The sequence below is a fragment of the Hibiscus syriacus genome, unplaced genomic scaffold (genome assembly GCF_006381635.1).
Source record: "Hibiscus syriacus cultivar Baekdansim isolate YM2019G1 unplaced genomic scaffold, ASM638163v2 tig00110945_pilon, whole genome shotgun sequence".
Taxonomy (NCBI): Eukaryota; Viridiplantae; Streptophyta; class Magnoliopsida; order Malvales; family Malvaceae; genus Hibiscus; species Hibiscus syriacus.
This window is the reverse complement of record NW_024062926.1, coordinates 2,402,967-2,418,750: the sequence shown is the minus strand read 5'-3', so window position 1 is coordinate 2,418,750 and position 15,784 is coordinate 2,402,967. Positions and strand designations below refer to the sequence as shown.

Genomic DNA, 15,784 nt, shown 5'->3' with positions numbered 1-15,784 from the left:
CTTGCGGTTGGCCACCTGTCCCATTAGTGTAAAAAGAAAACGGTTACCTAATTTTCTAGCTAATCTTTTGTTTTGAAATTAAGTATACACGTCTCAATATAAAAATAAAGGAGAAAATTTATTTAAAAAAGAGGAAAGTGATATATGATCAGCTACATAATATATCCCCTAATAAGGTTATTTGGTCTTTTTAATATAATACTTCCACAAACAAAATATTATATGTTATATAGTATATATACATAATTATATCTTAAATAGCGACGGACGCATGATTTTATGGTAGGGAGGACTACTTATAAAATTTTAAGGGAACAAACTTGAAGTTATAAAATTCTAGGGGAGGCCAAAACATATTTTTAATAGAAAATACATAGAAAAAAATCTAAAATATATGATAATTTTAAATTTTTAGGGATACGACCGCTTCCACCCGTCCTCGCCCAAGTCCATCCTTGATCTTAAGTATATATTTAAAATTAAATACAAATATTGAGTTTATCAAATGAACTTAGTGTTTAAATGAAACATTATTCTTTGTAGTGATTTGATTTTAAGTAGTTACATTTGTAAGTGTGTATATGTTGTTAATGATTTAATTAGATATTAAATGGTAATCAGCGCAAACTATCCAATATACTTAAAATTATTTATATATTTTCTTAATACATTCATAGTTATATCTAAATTAAAATATTTATAATTTACTTAATTAATATTGAGTCGGACAAGTCACCTGGTCCATGGACAAATGTAATTGTAATATTGGTATATTTTTCTCTCTTTCGATATAATATAAATAATCATGACAAAAAAATAATAATATAAATATCATAACATTAAAATTTAGATACCTACAACCAACTATTGTTTGTTTAAGTGATAAACAGTTTGTTATTGCTTAAATAATGTCTCAAGTTCGAGTAATTGTGTATGTAGAAAATTCCAGTTAAAAGACTCATCCACCAAAATTAAATGTGCGACCCAGACCGATCCAGATTAATCAAAGCTAAGTCTTATAACTGAAGGTTGAAAAAATAGATACCTACCTATATATTTTAATATCACAATCTAAACAAATGATGTCGACGTTCCTAATTATTTGATACTTTACTGGTGAAGTTTTTAGAATAATTGTGTTAATACTATGTTTAGTTATTTATTTTAAATATTAATATCGTATATAAGAAATATTAATTACATCTAACGTTCATCAATATAGCTTGATTCAAATGGTAAGCAGATTGATACCGTTTAATTAAAGTCTCGAGTTTGAGTCATTGTATATGCAGAAAATCCCTGCAAGGAGACTTGCCCACTAAAATCATATATAACGCGAGTCGATTCGGATTAGTCAAGATAAAACCTTAGAACCGGGAGGAAAAAAAATCTATCGTTCACCATTAAACAAAATCTTAATATTTATTCAAATTTTGAACTAATTGATTTTCCAATATATATATATATATATATTTCCCACGAAGCCCATGATATTTGTTGATCACCACCAACAACTTTGTTGTCCCTTCCCCTACTCTTTGCTTTTGCATTTTGCATTTTGCATTTTGCATTTTGCATGCAACAATTAGAATACCACCATTAAGAATAAATTACGTGTAGTTTTAAGCAAGCTCTAGAGGCGGAGACTCTTGATTCTCTCCCCTTTTAAATGTTGCAGTTGGTATGGTTACCTATCTATCTGCCATCCCCACAAGCTAATAGTACCCTATTTTTTCATCATCAATTCGTTATTCTTTATATATAAATCTTTCATAAGGGTTCTCTATTTTTCTTGAAGATCATCAAGCTCTAGTTTTGGATTCTATATTATTAGAAAAAAGCAAGGGAAGATGGATCCGACCCTCGAATCCAAGCTTGTTTCCGATACGAAAAGTGGGAAGAAATTAGGCGACGACGACAGTTGGCGGAAGGGGTCGTACAAGGCTAAAAAGCGGTCGTCGTCGTGTGTTTTGGTGTCGTACAAGGAGTTGCCGGAGTACATGAAGGACAACGAGTTCATACTGAATTATTACAGGGCTAATTGGCCTCTCAAGGAAGCTGTTTTCAGCGTCTTTCGTTGGCATAATGAAACACTTAATATTTGGACGTATGTTTATTAAGCATGATTTCTTGTTTCATTTCTTCTTACAGAGATTTACAGTTCTATTTTTTGTTCTGATTAAGTTTTGGTTTTGTGTTGGATTGTGTAGGCATTTGCTTGGGTTTCTTCTATTTTTGGGATTAACCATGGCGAACATATTGGAACTGCCACAACTAGCGGATCTCATTACATTCTTAACCAGGTTCGTTTAAGGTTTTTTTGTCCTAATTTTAACGAATTTTGCACTTTCCCCCCTTCAATTTAGTGAATATTTTATTCTTCAATTTCAAAGGAACAAAAATGACATGATCACACTCAAAGGGTTTCTTTCTAATTGAATAATTGTCATGAAATATAAGTGGGGATCCAACATTTTCCTATACATTACAAGTTTGAAGACAGTTAATAATTTCTGGACATGAAAAGTCTATCTAATATAAAAAAATTTAATTATATTACTTTATAAATCAATCTAAGAAACAGTATAGTAATATTAATTGGTCTTATGATTGTGAGTATTAGAAACGTAACAATAACATGTTTCAAACAAAGAGTATGGATGGTTCAGTCTTGAAAGCTTTTTCAAACAAATTCGGATTCAGATTTAAATACGCGATTCGAACCGGATTTCATCTCTCAAAGACGGTTACATGAACCACCCAAGTTAAGTTTTTGTTATGCAAATTGGTGCAGGTCATTTCTGTTTGATGGAGACACCAATGTTTCTCATAATTCTAAAGACCTATTTCTGGTGAGTATGTCCCATGGCATTAACTGATATGGTCTGTTTTTTCTCTTCATTTTGGTTATGCCATGGAGCTGACGGTTGGAGAATTGCAGGGAATAACAAATCTTGTTGATTTTAATCGAATAGAGACCAGCGAATTGGACATCTCCGTCCCGGTGACGCCTGTTACCCGTTGGCCGTTCTATGTATTCTTATGTGGCTCCTTGTTCTGCCTCCTATCCAGCAGCGTTTGCCACCTCTTTTATTGCCATTCACACAATCTAAACCTTTCATTACTGCGACTCGACTATGCCGGGATCACCGCCATGATCATAACATCGTTTTTCCCTCCTATCTACTACATTTTCCAATGTGATCCACGATGGCAATTCGTCTATCTCGTTGGAATCACGGCTCTAGGCATCTTCACCATCATAACGCTGCTATCGCCGACTCTTTCGACCGGCAAATTCCGTTCATTCCGAGCCCTACTCTTCACTTCCATGGGGCTCTTCGGTGTCATCCCCGGACTCCATGCTGCGATGGTCAACTGGTCGAATCCGCGTCGCAATGTCACCCTGACCTACGAGTTCGCCATGGCCATATCCTATTTAACGGGGACCATGTTCTATGTGACTCGGATCCCGGAGCGGTTGAAGCCCGGATGGTTCGACATAGTGGGGCATAGTCATCAAATCTTTCACATCCTAGTGGTGATGGGTGCATTGGCTCACTATGGCGCTTCTCTTGTATTCTTGGAATGGCGTGACCGTAATGGCTGCTAAGAAAGCTCCTCTTTGTCGTCTCACACAAAGCAGGGTTCATGCATGCTTCAATTAAGGCATTTAACTACGAGGAATGCTCGTTTGTTTTGCTATATACATATATATACGTATTTGTAACTTTGGTAAGGTTAGGTGTTTGTATTTATACTTTAAGAAGTCGAGTATTGTTCTCTCAGTATTCGTCCATGATGATGATAGAGACCAACACTGTACAAAGAATCATTACAGGTCATGATCAGGGATCGCAACGAGCCAACGAGTTATATTTGGGTGGGTCTTTTACCGATTCAAATCCAAATCGATATTATATTAATAAAATTTGACCGAGTTTAAAATATTTTTCATCTGAATTCGATCCGACACTATTTTAATAAAATCCCGTTTCAATTCAATCCAATTTTGAAATATTTATAATACGATCTGAACATTTAATTGGATTTGAATTAATTTAATATAATTTTAAAATTTTTATACATCTTTTGTCAAAATAAAAAAATGATAAAATATTAATTTATTTGATTTAATAACATACATCTAAAATAAATTATAATGTAATAACGTATTTTAGTACCTTATATAGTTTTTACATATATTTTTATAAACAAAATTAGTTACAAATAATATATAAATACGTATAAAAGATAATTTTGTAATTACTCCATGTTAGGACGTGACGAATTCTTCTTATCCTCGACTATAATTTGACTTCAGTTTTTTTTTCACATAATATGAAATCTAAATTTCTTTTAAAAAATTAATTTGATTAGATCCGATCAGATTGAATTATGTCGAATCTAAATCTCTTTACCATCCATGATCATGTTTGTATAACGTTAAAATATGTTTTTTTCTCTCCTTTAAACACTTTATGCTATTGTATTTAGAGATATAAATGAAACGAGTCGATCAACAAGTTTATTCATAAATATAAACGAATTGAATATATCTATATTTGTGTTTGTTTGTTTATTAGATAAACATAAAATTTTTATTTAATTTTGTTTATTTAACTTAATAAATAAATATAAACGAATGTTATATGTAGGGATGATAACGGGTTGAGATAGAATCGAATTTTTGGTCATCCCAACCCGACTCGAAAAATATATATAATACATCCGACTCGACCCGAAAAATATATATCCTCCACCCGACTCCGATCCGACCCACATTAAAGAGTAAAAATTTCAACCGAACCTGATCTAACTCAATATAAAATAAAGACTTAATTAAAAAAAATATTTTTTAAGGAATTTACATTATTATCCTCATAGGAGTTTTTTAACTCTCCACCCGAATCCGACCCAACCTCACCCCTTAAAAAATGACTCGAATTCGACCTTTTTTTTAAATCCTATCGAATCGGATTGATTCGAAACACATTAGATTCAAGTTAAATTGTCATCCCAATCCCTAGTTATATCAACATTTTACAAACAATTCGTTAAACGATGGTTCATTTTCAGTTGATAAGTCGATATTATAACGAAACTTCGTGGCTAAAACTGTTGCTCCGTTCCGTTCTCACCAGTCAATAACAAAGTCGGCCACCCCACGATGACAAAAAGTTCAACATGTAATTTCCTAGTGCTTCATTTTCTGCTTGCCTTAAGAAGACTAATATTATTTTTTCTTCTTTTTGAAGTCCATTCTTTCAGTGAATATCTCCAATTGAAGCCCTTAAAATATTGCCAAAATAAAAAGCTGAAAAAGAACTGTTTTCATATGTTAATCTTCGGTAATTGTCTTTCGCTTTTTATTTGACAGTTCTTCTCCACTTCCAGAACCAATTCTTACAACAAAACCAATCACGGAACACCACAAGTCTCCCCATTATCTGCTTGTTTGAAGGCACTTCGTGTTGGAAAAATTGAATGAATTGATGTTATTTGTAACTAATTAATTACAAGTCATGTCATTCGGTGAATGAACTTAATTTTTGATTTAAAGTTGCATCTATTCAATCATACATATTCAACAATTCTTTTTGTGAAAAGATTAAATCTTTTTATGAAAATGTTAAACCCTTTTATAAAAAGGAGAAGTATTTTAATCAAAAGGTTAAGTCATTTCATCGAAAGGTCTTAACCTTTCAGCCAATTTCCTATCCCTATATATAGGTTAGTTTAGGTACAATGAGATACAAGTTACACAAGTTTAGAACTTTGGAATAGGAAAAACACTTAGAAAATTCTTTTCAAATTCATTCTTTTCGGTGATATAGAAAGGCAAGATTGTGTTCGACTGATCACTACGGTTGTGCTTACTGTTGTGATCGTTTGTTATTGTATCCTGGGAGACCGACGTCCAACGTTACTCAAAGCACATAGGAGATGACGAATCTGTCTTAAGGAAACTGTTCATACAGGCCTCAACAAAAATCTTTCTTCGGTTTATCATATTCTACTCATCTGATTCCATGTTTACACTTGAGTAACAATTTTCATTCTTCTATTTTAATTCTTTATAATTATTTTGTTTCGTTCGATTATATAATATTATTATTATTATTTTTTATTTTTATCTCACATTAACCATTTTTTCTAACAATCTTAAGACATATTTTATATTTTATTTTACAATTCTAATTCGAGATGAACTTTATACTTAATTGGTTGTGGCAATTTGCATCATTGAAATTCTCAAGTGGAGCAAGGTACGCAACCCTACTTGCATGAAAATCATAATTGTTTTTTAAAAGCATTAACTTTGAACAAAATGATGCAAGTGCCATATAATATTCGGTCGCCGCATGAAATTTTGTTTTAACTAACAGTGACTTGGTGAATTTCGATCAAAGATAGAAATTGTTCTATCAAATGATTGTTCGAAGCTTGGTGGCATGGAACACAATGATTTGTTGTCCACCAAGTTTTGTATTTTGTGGTTCCACCCTATGTTGTGAAACTAGAACCGCATGCGAGCACACCTTTGTCCTTTATGGAGGCGCACCTTGAACCCATATGTTGATAGTTCGAGATTGGTTGGTAACGAATTTATAATATTGATCAATAAATCAAAAAGGTATATGTGACCATTCAATATTTATTGTATAATATATGTACATTGAGATTATACTACTATTTCAGGTTTTATTAAATTCCCACCGATCAACAAAAGTTAATTTTTTTCGAGAATTAATTTATTAAATTCTCTTCGTTTAACATAAATTGGTTCTGTTTTGGGTTTTAAACCCGTTGTCCAATAGAAGTTGATTTTATTTCGGATTTTAGTTTTAAATCCTGATGTTAAATAGATTCAACAAAAATATTGTTGATTGTGTATTTCTGTTTCGAAATTTTAATTTTACAAAATTCCAGTCGTTTAACAAAATTAATCAATTGTTGGATTTTAGTTTTGACTAAAATTTTTGCGATAAATAAGGTACCAAAAGAAATTATGATATGTCTGTGAACAAAAATCGGGCCTATAATTTTGTTTCAAGATTTTAATCATGTAGTTCAACAAAATTTATTTGATTTATTGTTGATAACATAAACCGTTTAGAGGTAACAACATTGTTACAAATTTTGTTTTAGAATTTTAATTTCTAATTAAATTTTGTTGTTCAACATAAACAAATGGTAAAATAAATTGAATTAACTTTCAATTTATTGTTGGAACAAATTCTGGTTACTGTTTTAAAATGGTAACCCCACTGATTCACCTAACTCGTGATTTGAAATGTTGATTCCTATTCAGACTTTGAATAAAATTCAATGATGTCAGTGGTTATGAGCCACAATGAGAAACATGTGAAATTCATGGATAGAATTTCAAGACATAGCGACATAAGTTGTTATATTTAATAATGCTAAATATGGTCAAATATAGGATGATCTCATATTCATAGAGAGGATAAGATAAACATTGTTTTCATTAAAGCTTGAAAGCATTCTAAGTTTCTATGTCAGAATTACATCTTGAATGGATTGTCAGATACATCATATGAAGTGTATAGTATCCATAAGATTGCTAAAGAATTATGAATGACATTTGGCCATGTTCTGAGTTGTAAACAAATTACCTTTAAATGAGGTAACTTACAAGAAAATAGGTGAGACACCATATGAGTTATGGAAATGTAGAAAATTTTCCTACAATTACATCAAAGTGTGGGGGTGCCTTGTATAAGTATAACGGTAAGTCGAGACACATACATCATCGACATAATATCATTAATCAATTGATCTCAACTAGAGTTATCTATATTGATTTTGTAAGAACAAAAGATAACATAGTGGATCCGCTAAACAATGAGTTGAATCGAGATCAAGTTGATAAACATCAAAAGGAATGTGACTGAAACCCATTAATATTTAAGATGCTATGTGAAGGAGAACCCAACTTAGTTGACTGGAGATCCCAATATCTAAGTTTAATGTGACAACCTACTTGCATAGACCTTGTGAGGTTATTGTAGGGGTTCTTATCCCCAAGTTCATTCCTATGATGAAAACAATGACTAAAATGTGGAAAATGTTAAGCAATGCTTTTAATGACCTCTAAGTTTTTGGTGAGCCGAACAACATAAGTCACCTATGTGAGAGTGAAGTGGAGCAGTTTCAAATAGACTATTGGGGCATAGTTCTCTAAACTCTTGCAAAACCAGGAGATGTCCACGGCTATATGAACATAACCATGAGAACCAAATTCTTGTCAGTGAGATATTTGTGTTAGGTATGTAATTTTCTTACACAAACGATAGGACAGTTCAAGGAAATCACGTCTACTTGACAGCTAATAAGGTAAACATATTTTCACAAGTTAAGGTTCAAAAGGGGGACACCTACCTATCCTATGCAAATACCGAACGTAGAATCTATCACCACATTGAGTCAGTGTTTGAACCATCAAGTTCATTCATGTGGGGGATTGTTGGAAAAATTGAATGAATTGATGCTATTTGTAACTAATTAATTATAAGTCATGTCACTTGGTTAATGAACTTAATTTTTTGTTTAAAGTTGCATCCATTTAATCATACTTATTCAACAATTCTCTTCATGGAAAGATTAAATCATTTTATGAGAAGGTTAAGCCCTTTCATAAAAAGGAGAAGTCTTTTAATCAAAAGGTTAAGTCATTTCATCGACAGGTCTTAACCTTTCAATCAATTTCCTCTTCCTATATATAGGCTAGTTTAGGCACAATGAGACACAAGTTAACAAGTTTAGAACTTTGTAATAGGAAAAACACTTAGAAAATTCATTTCAAATTCATTCTTTTCGGTGATAGAGAAAGACAAGATTGTGTTCGACTGATCACTACGATTGCGCTTACTATTGTGATTGTTTGTTGTTGTATCATGGGAGACCGACGTCCAACGTTATTCAAAGCACCTAGGAGAGGACGAATCTGTCTTGAAGAAACTGTTCATACAGTCCTCAACAAAAATTCTTCTTTGATTTAGCATACTCTATTCATATGATTCCGTGTCTACACATGAGTAACAAGTTTCATTCTTCTATTTTAATTCTTTATAATTATTTTATTTCATTCGATTATATAATAATAATAATAATAATAATAATATTTTTATCTTGGATTAACCATTTTGTCTAACACTTCGTTTTGAACCGACCAGCAGAGCCATTTGATGTGATTTACATGATGCTTCACTCGGTGTGGTTAAGGTGGCTGAATTTTAGACTGCCGACGCCTTCATAATAACATTGATCTTCAAAATCAAATTTATTCTTCTGTTCATAGCACACGAAATGGAAAGTTTACTTTCTATGGTGTTAGGCGACAATCTCCATTTTTGTTTTATTCAGAGAGCTTGCTGTTATTCTTTCTGGTAAACTAATTGCATTAAAAAAGTGGAGAAGTAGGGTTGCCATTAAGCATTTAAGCTGGTGCTGGTCAATAATTTGACAGGAAAAGTGAGTGATGTGATGAACTAACCAGTTCATATGAAATTTATATTGGTTCCCAATATTTATATAGTTGTCGGCATCGGTGGTAGATGTACATTGGTGTTAGGGTGTCACTTGCCTACTTTTAAATTTTCGAGAATTCAAATTTTATCTTTTAAATTAATTAATTTTTAATGTATGAGTGTACTTATTTTGAAATTTTATCGTGTCCACCCTAAAATTTTATCGTATCTATTTAAATATAAAAATTTTATATTATTAATATACATGTATTCATCCTAAAAAAAAGTTTTTAGATCTGTCGGCAGGTAGTATCGTATCTATTTAAATATAAAAATTTTATATTATTAATATACATGTATTCATCCTAAAAAAAAGTTTTTAGATCTGTCGGCAGATTGCTACTTCATTGCTCCTTTGCTAATGGGGGTGAACGTTTTATACTCTTTCTTATATTTTATTTGGTATTTCAATCACTAAACTTTGTTTTTATACGGAGTATAAAATTATTATTGTCAATTAAATTTATGATATATTGATAAAATTTTGCTTTAATTCCTTTTAATATTATATTTTCAATTCAAATTTAGATTATTCCTCTTCCCCCATCAAATATATACAAATATGCATGATGCATGAAATTTTTTTCCCTCTAGTTCTAAGGCTTCGTTCTAATTAATCTGGATCGATCCGAGTTGTACATTTGATTTTAGTGGGTGAATCTTCTAACGGAGATTTTCTACATAATAATAATTCAAACTGAGACATTACTTAAATGATATCAAACTGATTACCACCTGAATTAATTGACGTCGGTAATGATGCATGAAATTTTAAATTTACCAGAAATATAATAAATGCAAATAGCTCGTGATCTGGAACATATAAAACCGTACATCTAAGATCCAACATATGCCAGAGCTTCAAAGAACAAACGAAATGTTGCACGTCCAAAAAACTTAATCCACGGCTTAGAAATTTCGATTAATTTTATTAAAAGAATAATTAAAAAAAGGCTTTGTGGAGCCCGCTCAAGCAGCCTGGCCGTAGCATCAAACATGGAGCACAAAGAAGAGAAAAAGTCGAACTCAAAAGAATTTATTGTTATGAGGCCGATAATTGCAACAATTACAGAAGGTTGTTTTCGGGGTCCACTTCCTTTCATTTTCTGATTCTTTTAATGCGGTAGATATATTTTAATTTAGTTTAAAATTTTATTTATTAAATGTAATTAATTTTGTTTTTTAATTTTAATTAATATTTATATTATTGAAACAATTCGAGCCAATTTTAAGAAGTATTTTCTTGTTCATGACAATTTTCTAAAAGACGAATCTTGCCCTTAGGTTTAAACGCATCCATGGATCCTTTTCTTCCAGCTTTATTTATTCCTTTGTTTTCTTCTCGTTTCAAAAGAAGAGGGTACGGTACGATGTCTTTCCACTCACCGTTCTTGTCCAAGAATTTTTCACGTGGTTTCCACGTGGCACCGACTTCTAACGTGTCTGTCTGTAGTTTCCAGACAATTTTTGTTGTGCAACGTCTAAAAAAGATTAAAAAGTAGAGTAACCGGTTAAACAAATGATCGGTTAAAATTTAAATCGGTTATATTATATAATTTAACCAGAAATATTATCAAGTACAATAACATATTAGGTAGCGCTTATATAATATAATAGGTAGCACTTATATAATGTAATAGGTAGCGCTTACATAATAAAATAGACATTTAACTGGAAATATTATTAAGTACAATAACATATTAGGTAGCGCTTATATAATGTAATAGGTAGCGTTATATTGACTTATTTTCTAACTAAACCGGTTTATTTATACAAGTAACATTGTAAATTGACCTATTACATTATAATTATCGGTTTCAATATTTTTGGGATCGATACAATTTTAAATGTATCGACACTTTATACATGCACCTCGTTGGGCATTCATTCTGGAAAAAAGTATCGACACAAACTTAAAAAATGTCGATACATTATGTAGAACTATTTTCTCATAAAACGGTATATTTCTATCTGGTACATTGTAAATTTACCTATTATATTGTAATTATCGGTTTCGATATTTTTGGGACCTATACTTTTAATAAATGTATCGACACTTTATGAGTGCATCCCGTTTGGCATTCATTCTGGACAAAAAGTATCGACATAAGTGTCGATACATTATGTAGACCTATTTTTTCATAAAACTGGTAAATTTCTACCGGTTACATTGTAAATTTACATATTACATTATAATTATGAGTTTCGATGTTTTTGGGATCGATATTTTTTATAAATGTATCGACACTTTATGTGTGCACCCTTTTAGGCATTCATTTTAGACAACAAGTATCGACACAAGTTCCACAAGTGTCATACATTATGTAGACCTATTTTCTCATAAAACCGGTAAATTTATATCGGTTACATTGTAAATTTACCTATTACATTATAATTATGGGTTTCGATGTTTTTGGGATCGATATTTTTTATAAATGTATCGACACATATTTAGGTAGTTATTGTACATACCTAAATATGTCTTGCGAATTTAATGTTGTACCCACCCTTCAACTACCACTACCAATACCACATCTTATTGAAAGCACGACTGAAACATGTTGTTCAATGAACCTTTACTTACATCTCCATCAACTCCGGGACCACTGAACTTGCACAATGAATTTTTTGTCATGGATCATACTGATGCAGACAATGTTAAGCCAACCAAAGAATGCCACAAAGTACATAATGTTGATGAATCTGACAAATTGTTGGTCAACTCTTCTCTTCACGTGATCAAGCTTGGTACTTTTACAAGTGATTCGCACGGGAACATGGGTTTAGTGCACGTAAGGGAACAACATGGCTTGACTTGGAAGGGAATGTGAAGACACAAGAATTTTTTTTATACCAAAGAAGGGTTTCGAGTATCAAAAGTCAATACTGTTGATCATCAATGTGCTCATACGCCAGTCACAAGTACAGGATGCAAGGCTAGAGGCGTAGTTACAGTAATAAATACAAACGATCACTGGGTTATAAGTAAGTCTTATCAGAAACATAATCATGCATTGTGCACACTTGGTATGACACCATTTATGTGTTCTAATAGAGCTGTAAGTAAGACTGATATCGATGAGGCAACAACATTAAAAGAGGTCGGTGTTGGCATGTCACAAGTAATGAACTATTTAAGGCACATACAGGGGGGCTATCATAATGTTGGATTTACACATAAAGACCTCTACAATGCACTTCAAAGAGGTAAAGCAAAGGAAATCATTGATGGGGATGTGAATGTGCTTATTGCTTACTTTGATTATAAGAAACATGATGATCCCGAGTTTTTTTATGATATACTCGGTAGATGAATCAGGGGCATGCATAATCTTATTTGGCTGGATTCTAAATCGAGATCAGATTACACATGCTTCGGTGATGTAATTGTGTTCGACACAACTTACAAAGATAATTTGTATGGTCGACCAATTATGCCTATTGTCGGTGTCAATCATCACCATAACACAATTGTGTTTGCCACTTCCATAATCGCTGATGAGACGTCACAATCTTTCGAGTGGGTGCTACAGAATTTTTTAGAAGCCATGATGAATAAATTACCTATTTCAGTTGTCATCGATGGGGATAGGGCAATGCAGAGGGCTATCAAATCTGTTATCCCTTATGCTAAGAACAGATTATGTTATTGACATCTTTCTCGCAATGCACAAGCTAACATTGGTGACCCAAAATTTAGAGCAGCATTCTCAAAATGCATGGCTTCCTGGTAGACAACCGAAGAATTTGATATTCAATGGCGTTCGGTTGTTTCAGAATTCAACGTCGAAAAACATCCATGGGTGATTGAGAAGGGAAATTGATAGGGAAGCAGTGACGGGTTAATGAACGTTGCTCTTGTTGAAGAATCAAACCTAGAAAAGCTCTAGACTCGATGAAGAACAATAAGGAATGAATGAGGAAGGTGGCGGCAATAGCTAGGGTTCTTTAGGGTTTCTTTTAGTGCTGGAAACAAGAAAAGAAACAAGATTAAAATAAGATAAACAAAAGATAAAGGAATTAAAAATAGAGAAAATAATAAAGAAATCAAAAGATCTCCCTTATGAAGGTGAGCGGTAAAGATGATTGATGGTGCGGATGGATTTATGGAAAAATAGATGGATAAGTGTCCTATCGAGCCCTCCTAGTCGTAATGAAAAGGCAAACACGATAAATGGCTCTAACCAACCCTCCTAGTCGCGATGAAAAGGCAAATTGGAGTGTGAAGATTAATCTCCCTCATAAGAACTTGAAAGAACTCCAGGAGAAGAAGCTTCGAAGGCACAAGGCAATCAGCACTTGCAAAAACAAACTCTCGTTGTATTATTAATCAAAGAAATCTTGAATTACAAAGTTTAATGAAGCCTCCTTTATATAGGGGCTGAGTTCTAAAGGTCCTAAATAACTAATGAATAAAATAATAATAAACTAAACATATCTTAACTCTAATTCCTAATAAAATAATAATAACTAAAGATAATACTTTTAACCCAACCTTAATTCCTAATAAAATAATAAATCTAATCCTAAAAGATAATGCATCATCCTATATTAAGTTATATTACAAATAATCAATAAAAATATTGAAAATTCGTAATATTTACAAAATCCCGTATTAATCCCGTATAGGATTTTCTGCATGCACCGTCTTCAGTAAAATAGTCATATCTTGAGTTTCCGATATCGTATTGATGCGATTCAAGAACCGTTAGAAAGATAAGAGACAGACGGTCGTATATTCAGAAGACATATTGACTAAATAAGATCGGGGATCCCATTCAAAAAGTCATCGTAAGTATGCTTCTGTTCTGATCTTCTTTTCCAATGCTTGGACGAGTGGATTATTTGGAAGAGTTATTACTTCTTCCTTTGATGTGAGCCTTGTGATGCATGTATCATCCTCCCTTTCTTCAAAAAGATTCGACCTCGAATCTGAAACATTAAAGGGAGCAACATTAGAATCGTTTAATGATTCATTCACATTATACTTACCGAATAGATATGCTTTGAATCTTCGAGAGTTTGTTCTTCTAATAGGTTTGAGTAGAAACATTAGTCCAAAGAAGCATGTATTATGGACTCTGGTGCATGTATCATTCCCTCACTCCTCAAAAGGATTCGTCCTCGAATCTGAAAATCCAAAACAAAAAGAATTATATATGTTAAAAGGAAAACTTGTGAAACATTTACCAGGATCAATGTGATGTGTCTTTATGCGTTTTAGTCGAGGTTTCTTCTTTGTAGGAACTGATTTCTTGTAGTCTTGAAATCCTCTTTTGCATACAAGTCTTGTAATCTGATGTTTTGGTTGAAATTCAAGATGGCGCCGACCACTGTTGGCTTTCTGTATGATTGCTTCAGATAATTTCTCCATGGTTTTATTCGTGTGTGGCGAGAATGAGTGTTTAAAAACCATGTCAACTGGTTTGTTAAAGTAATCCCTTAAGTCTCCTAAGTGTGGTTCATTAATTAAGAATTCTCGGGAGGAGATTTGTGGACTGTAGAACCTATTTAGTTGACAAGGAAACTCATATACAAGATAAAGCTCATTAAAAGCACTTTTAATAGGTTCTAAAGGAAACTCATATACAAGATAAACCTCTTTGATATGTTCAATTCTCGGAATAGTAGTATGCGTTTTATAGGTAAGAGTATACCTTCGTGGTAGTGCATCGTCTACTGTGTTTTGCTTACCTCGGTCTGTTATGCACTTAAAGGAGTTGTGCTTAGTGTGGATGACAACTTCACGAGCCTTACCTTGTAAAAAGGAGAAGAAGTACGTTACAATATCATTAAAATGAGTAATAAAATACTTAACTCTGGACTCTAGTAAATGGTGGCTCTTCATTGATATGGCATAGTGATTAGGGCTTTCAGGTGGTAACCCATCAGGAGGGTCACCTAGCACTATTCGACAACTCTTAGCGATGGAAAATGGTGTGGGCCAGTCTCGTGTTGTTTTTACTTTCTCATCATTTACATGGATTCCCGGTGCACGAACTATAAAGCCTTTGGAGTTGTTCGAATCTTGTTTCGTCATTAAGATGACATCACAACTAAGGCTTTCCTGGATGTAGCCTTTTCGTAACAAATCTAACTCTTTGGTTTCTTCGATATTGTATGTTTGACGAGGTATGATAGAACCTTGAATTAGATTGGTTTGGTGTTGTTTTCCTCTTTCCAGTGGTAATTCGTTAGGTGGATCACCTAACACTTCTTGAAAATCCTGT

General features: G+C 32.7%; 1 protein-coding gene across 1 annotated transcript; it reads left to right on the top strand.

The window, feature by feature from the left end:
- Nucleotides 1–1,697: 1,697 nt before the first annotated feature.
- Nucleotides 1,698–3,846, top strand: LOC120147993 (heptahelical transmembrane protein 1-like). Its single transcript, XM_039161197.1, has 4 exons — nt 1,698–2,107; nt 2,211–2,303; nt 2,795–2,852; nt 2,942–3,846. The coding sequence occupies exons 1-4, from the start codon at nt 1,851–1,853 to the stop codon at nt 3,611–3,613; spliced, it is 1,080 nt and encodes a 359-aa protein (XP_039017128.1). The 5' UTR covers nt 1,698–1,850; the 3' UTR covers nt 3,614–3,846.
- The last annotated feature ends 11,938 nt before the right edge of the window (nt 3,847–15,784 follow it).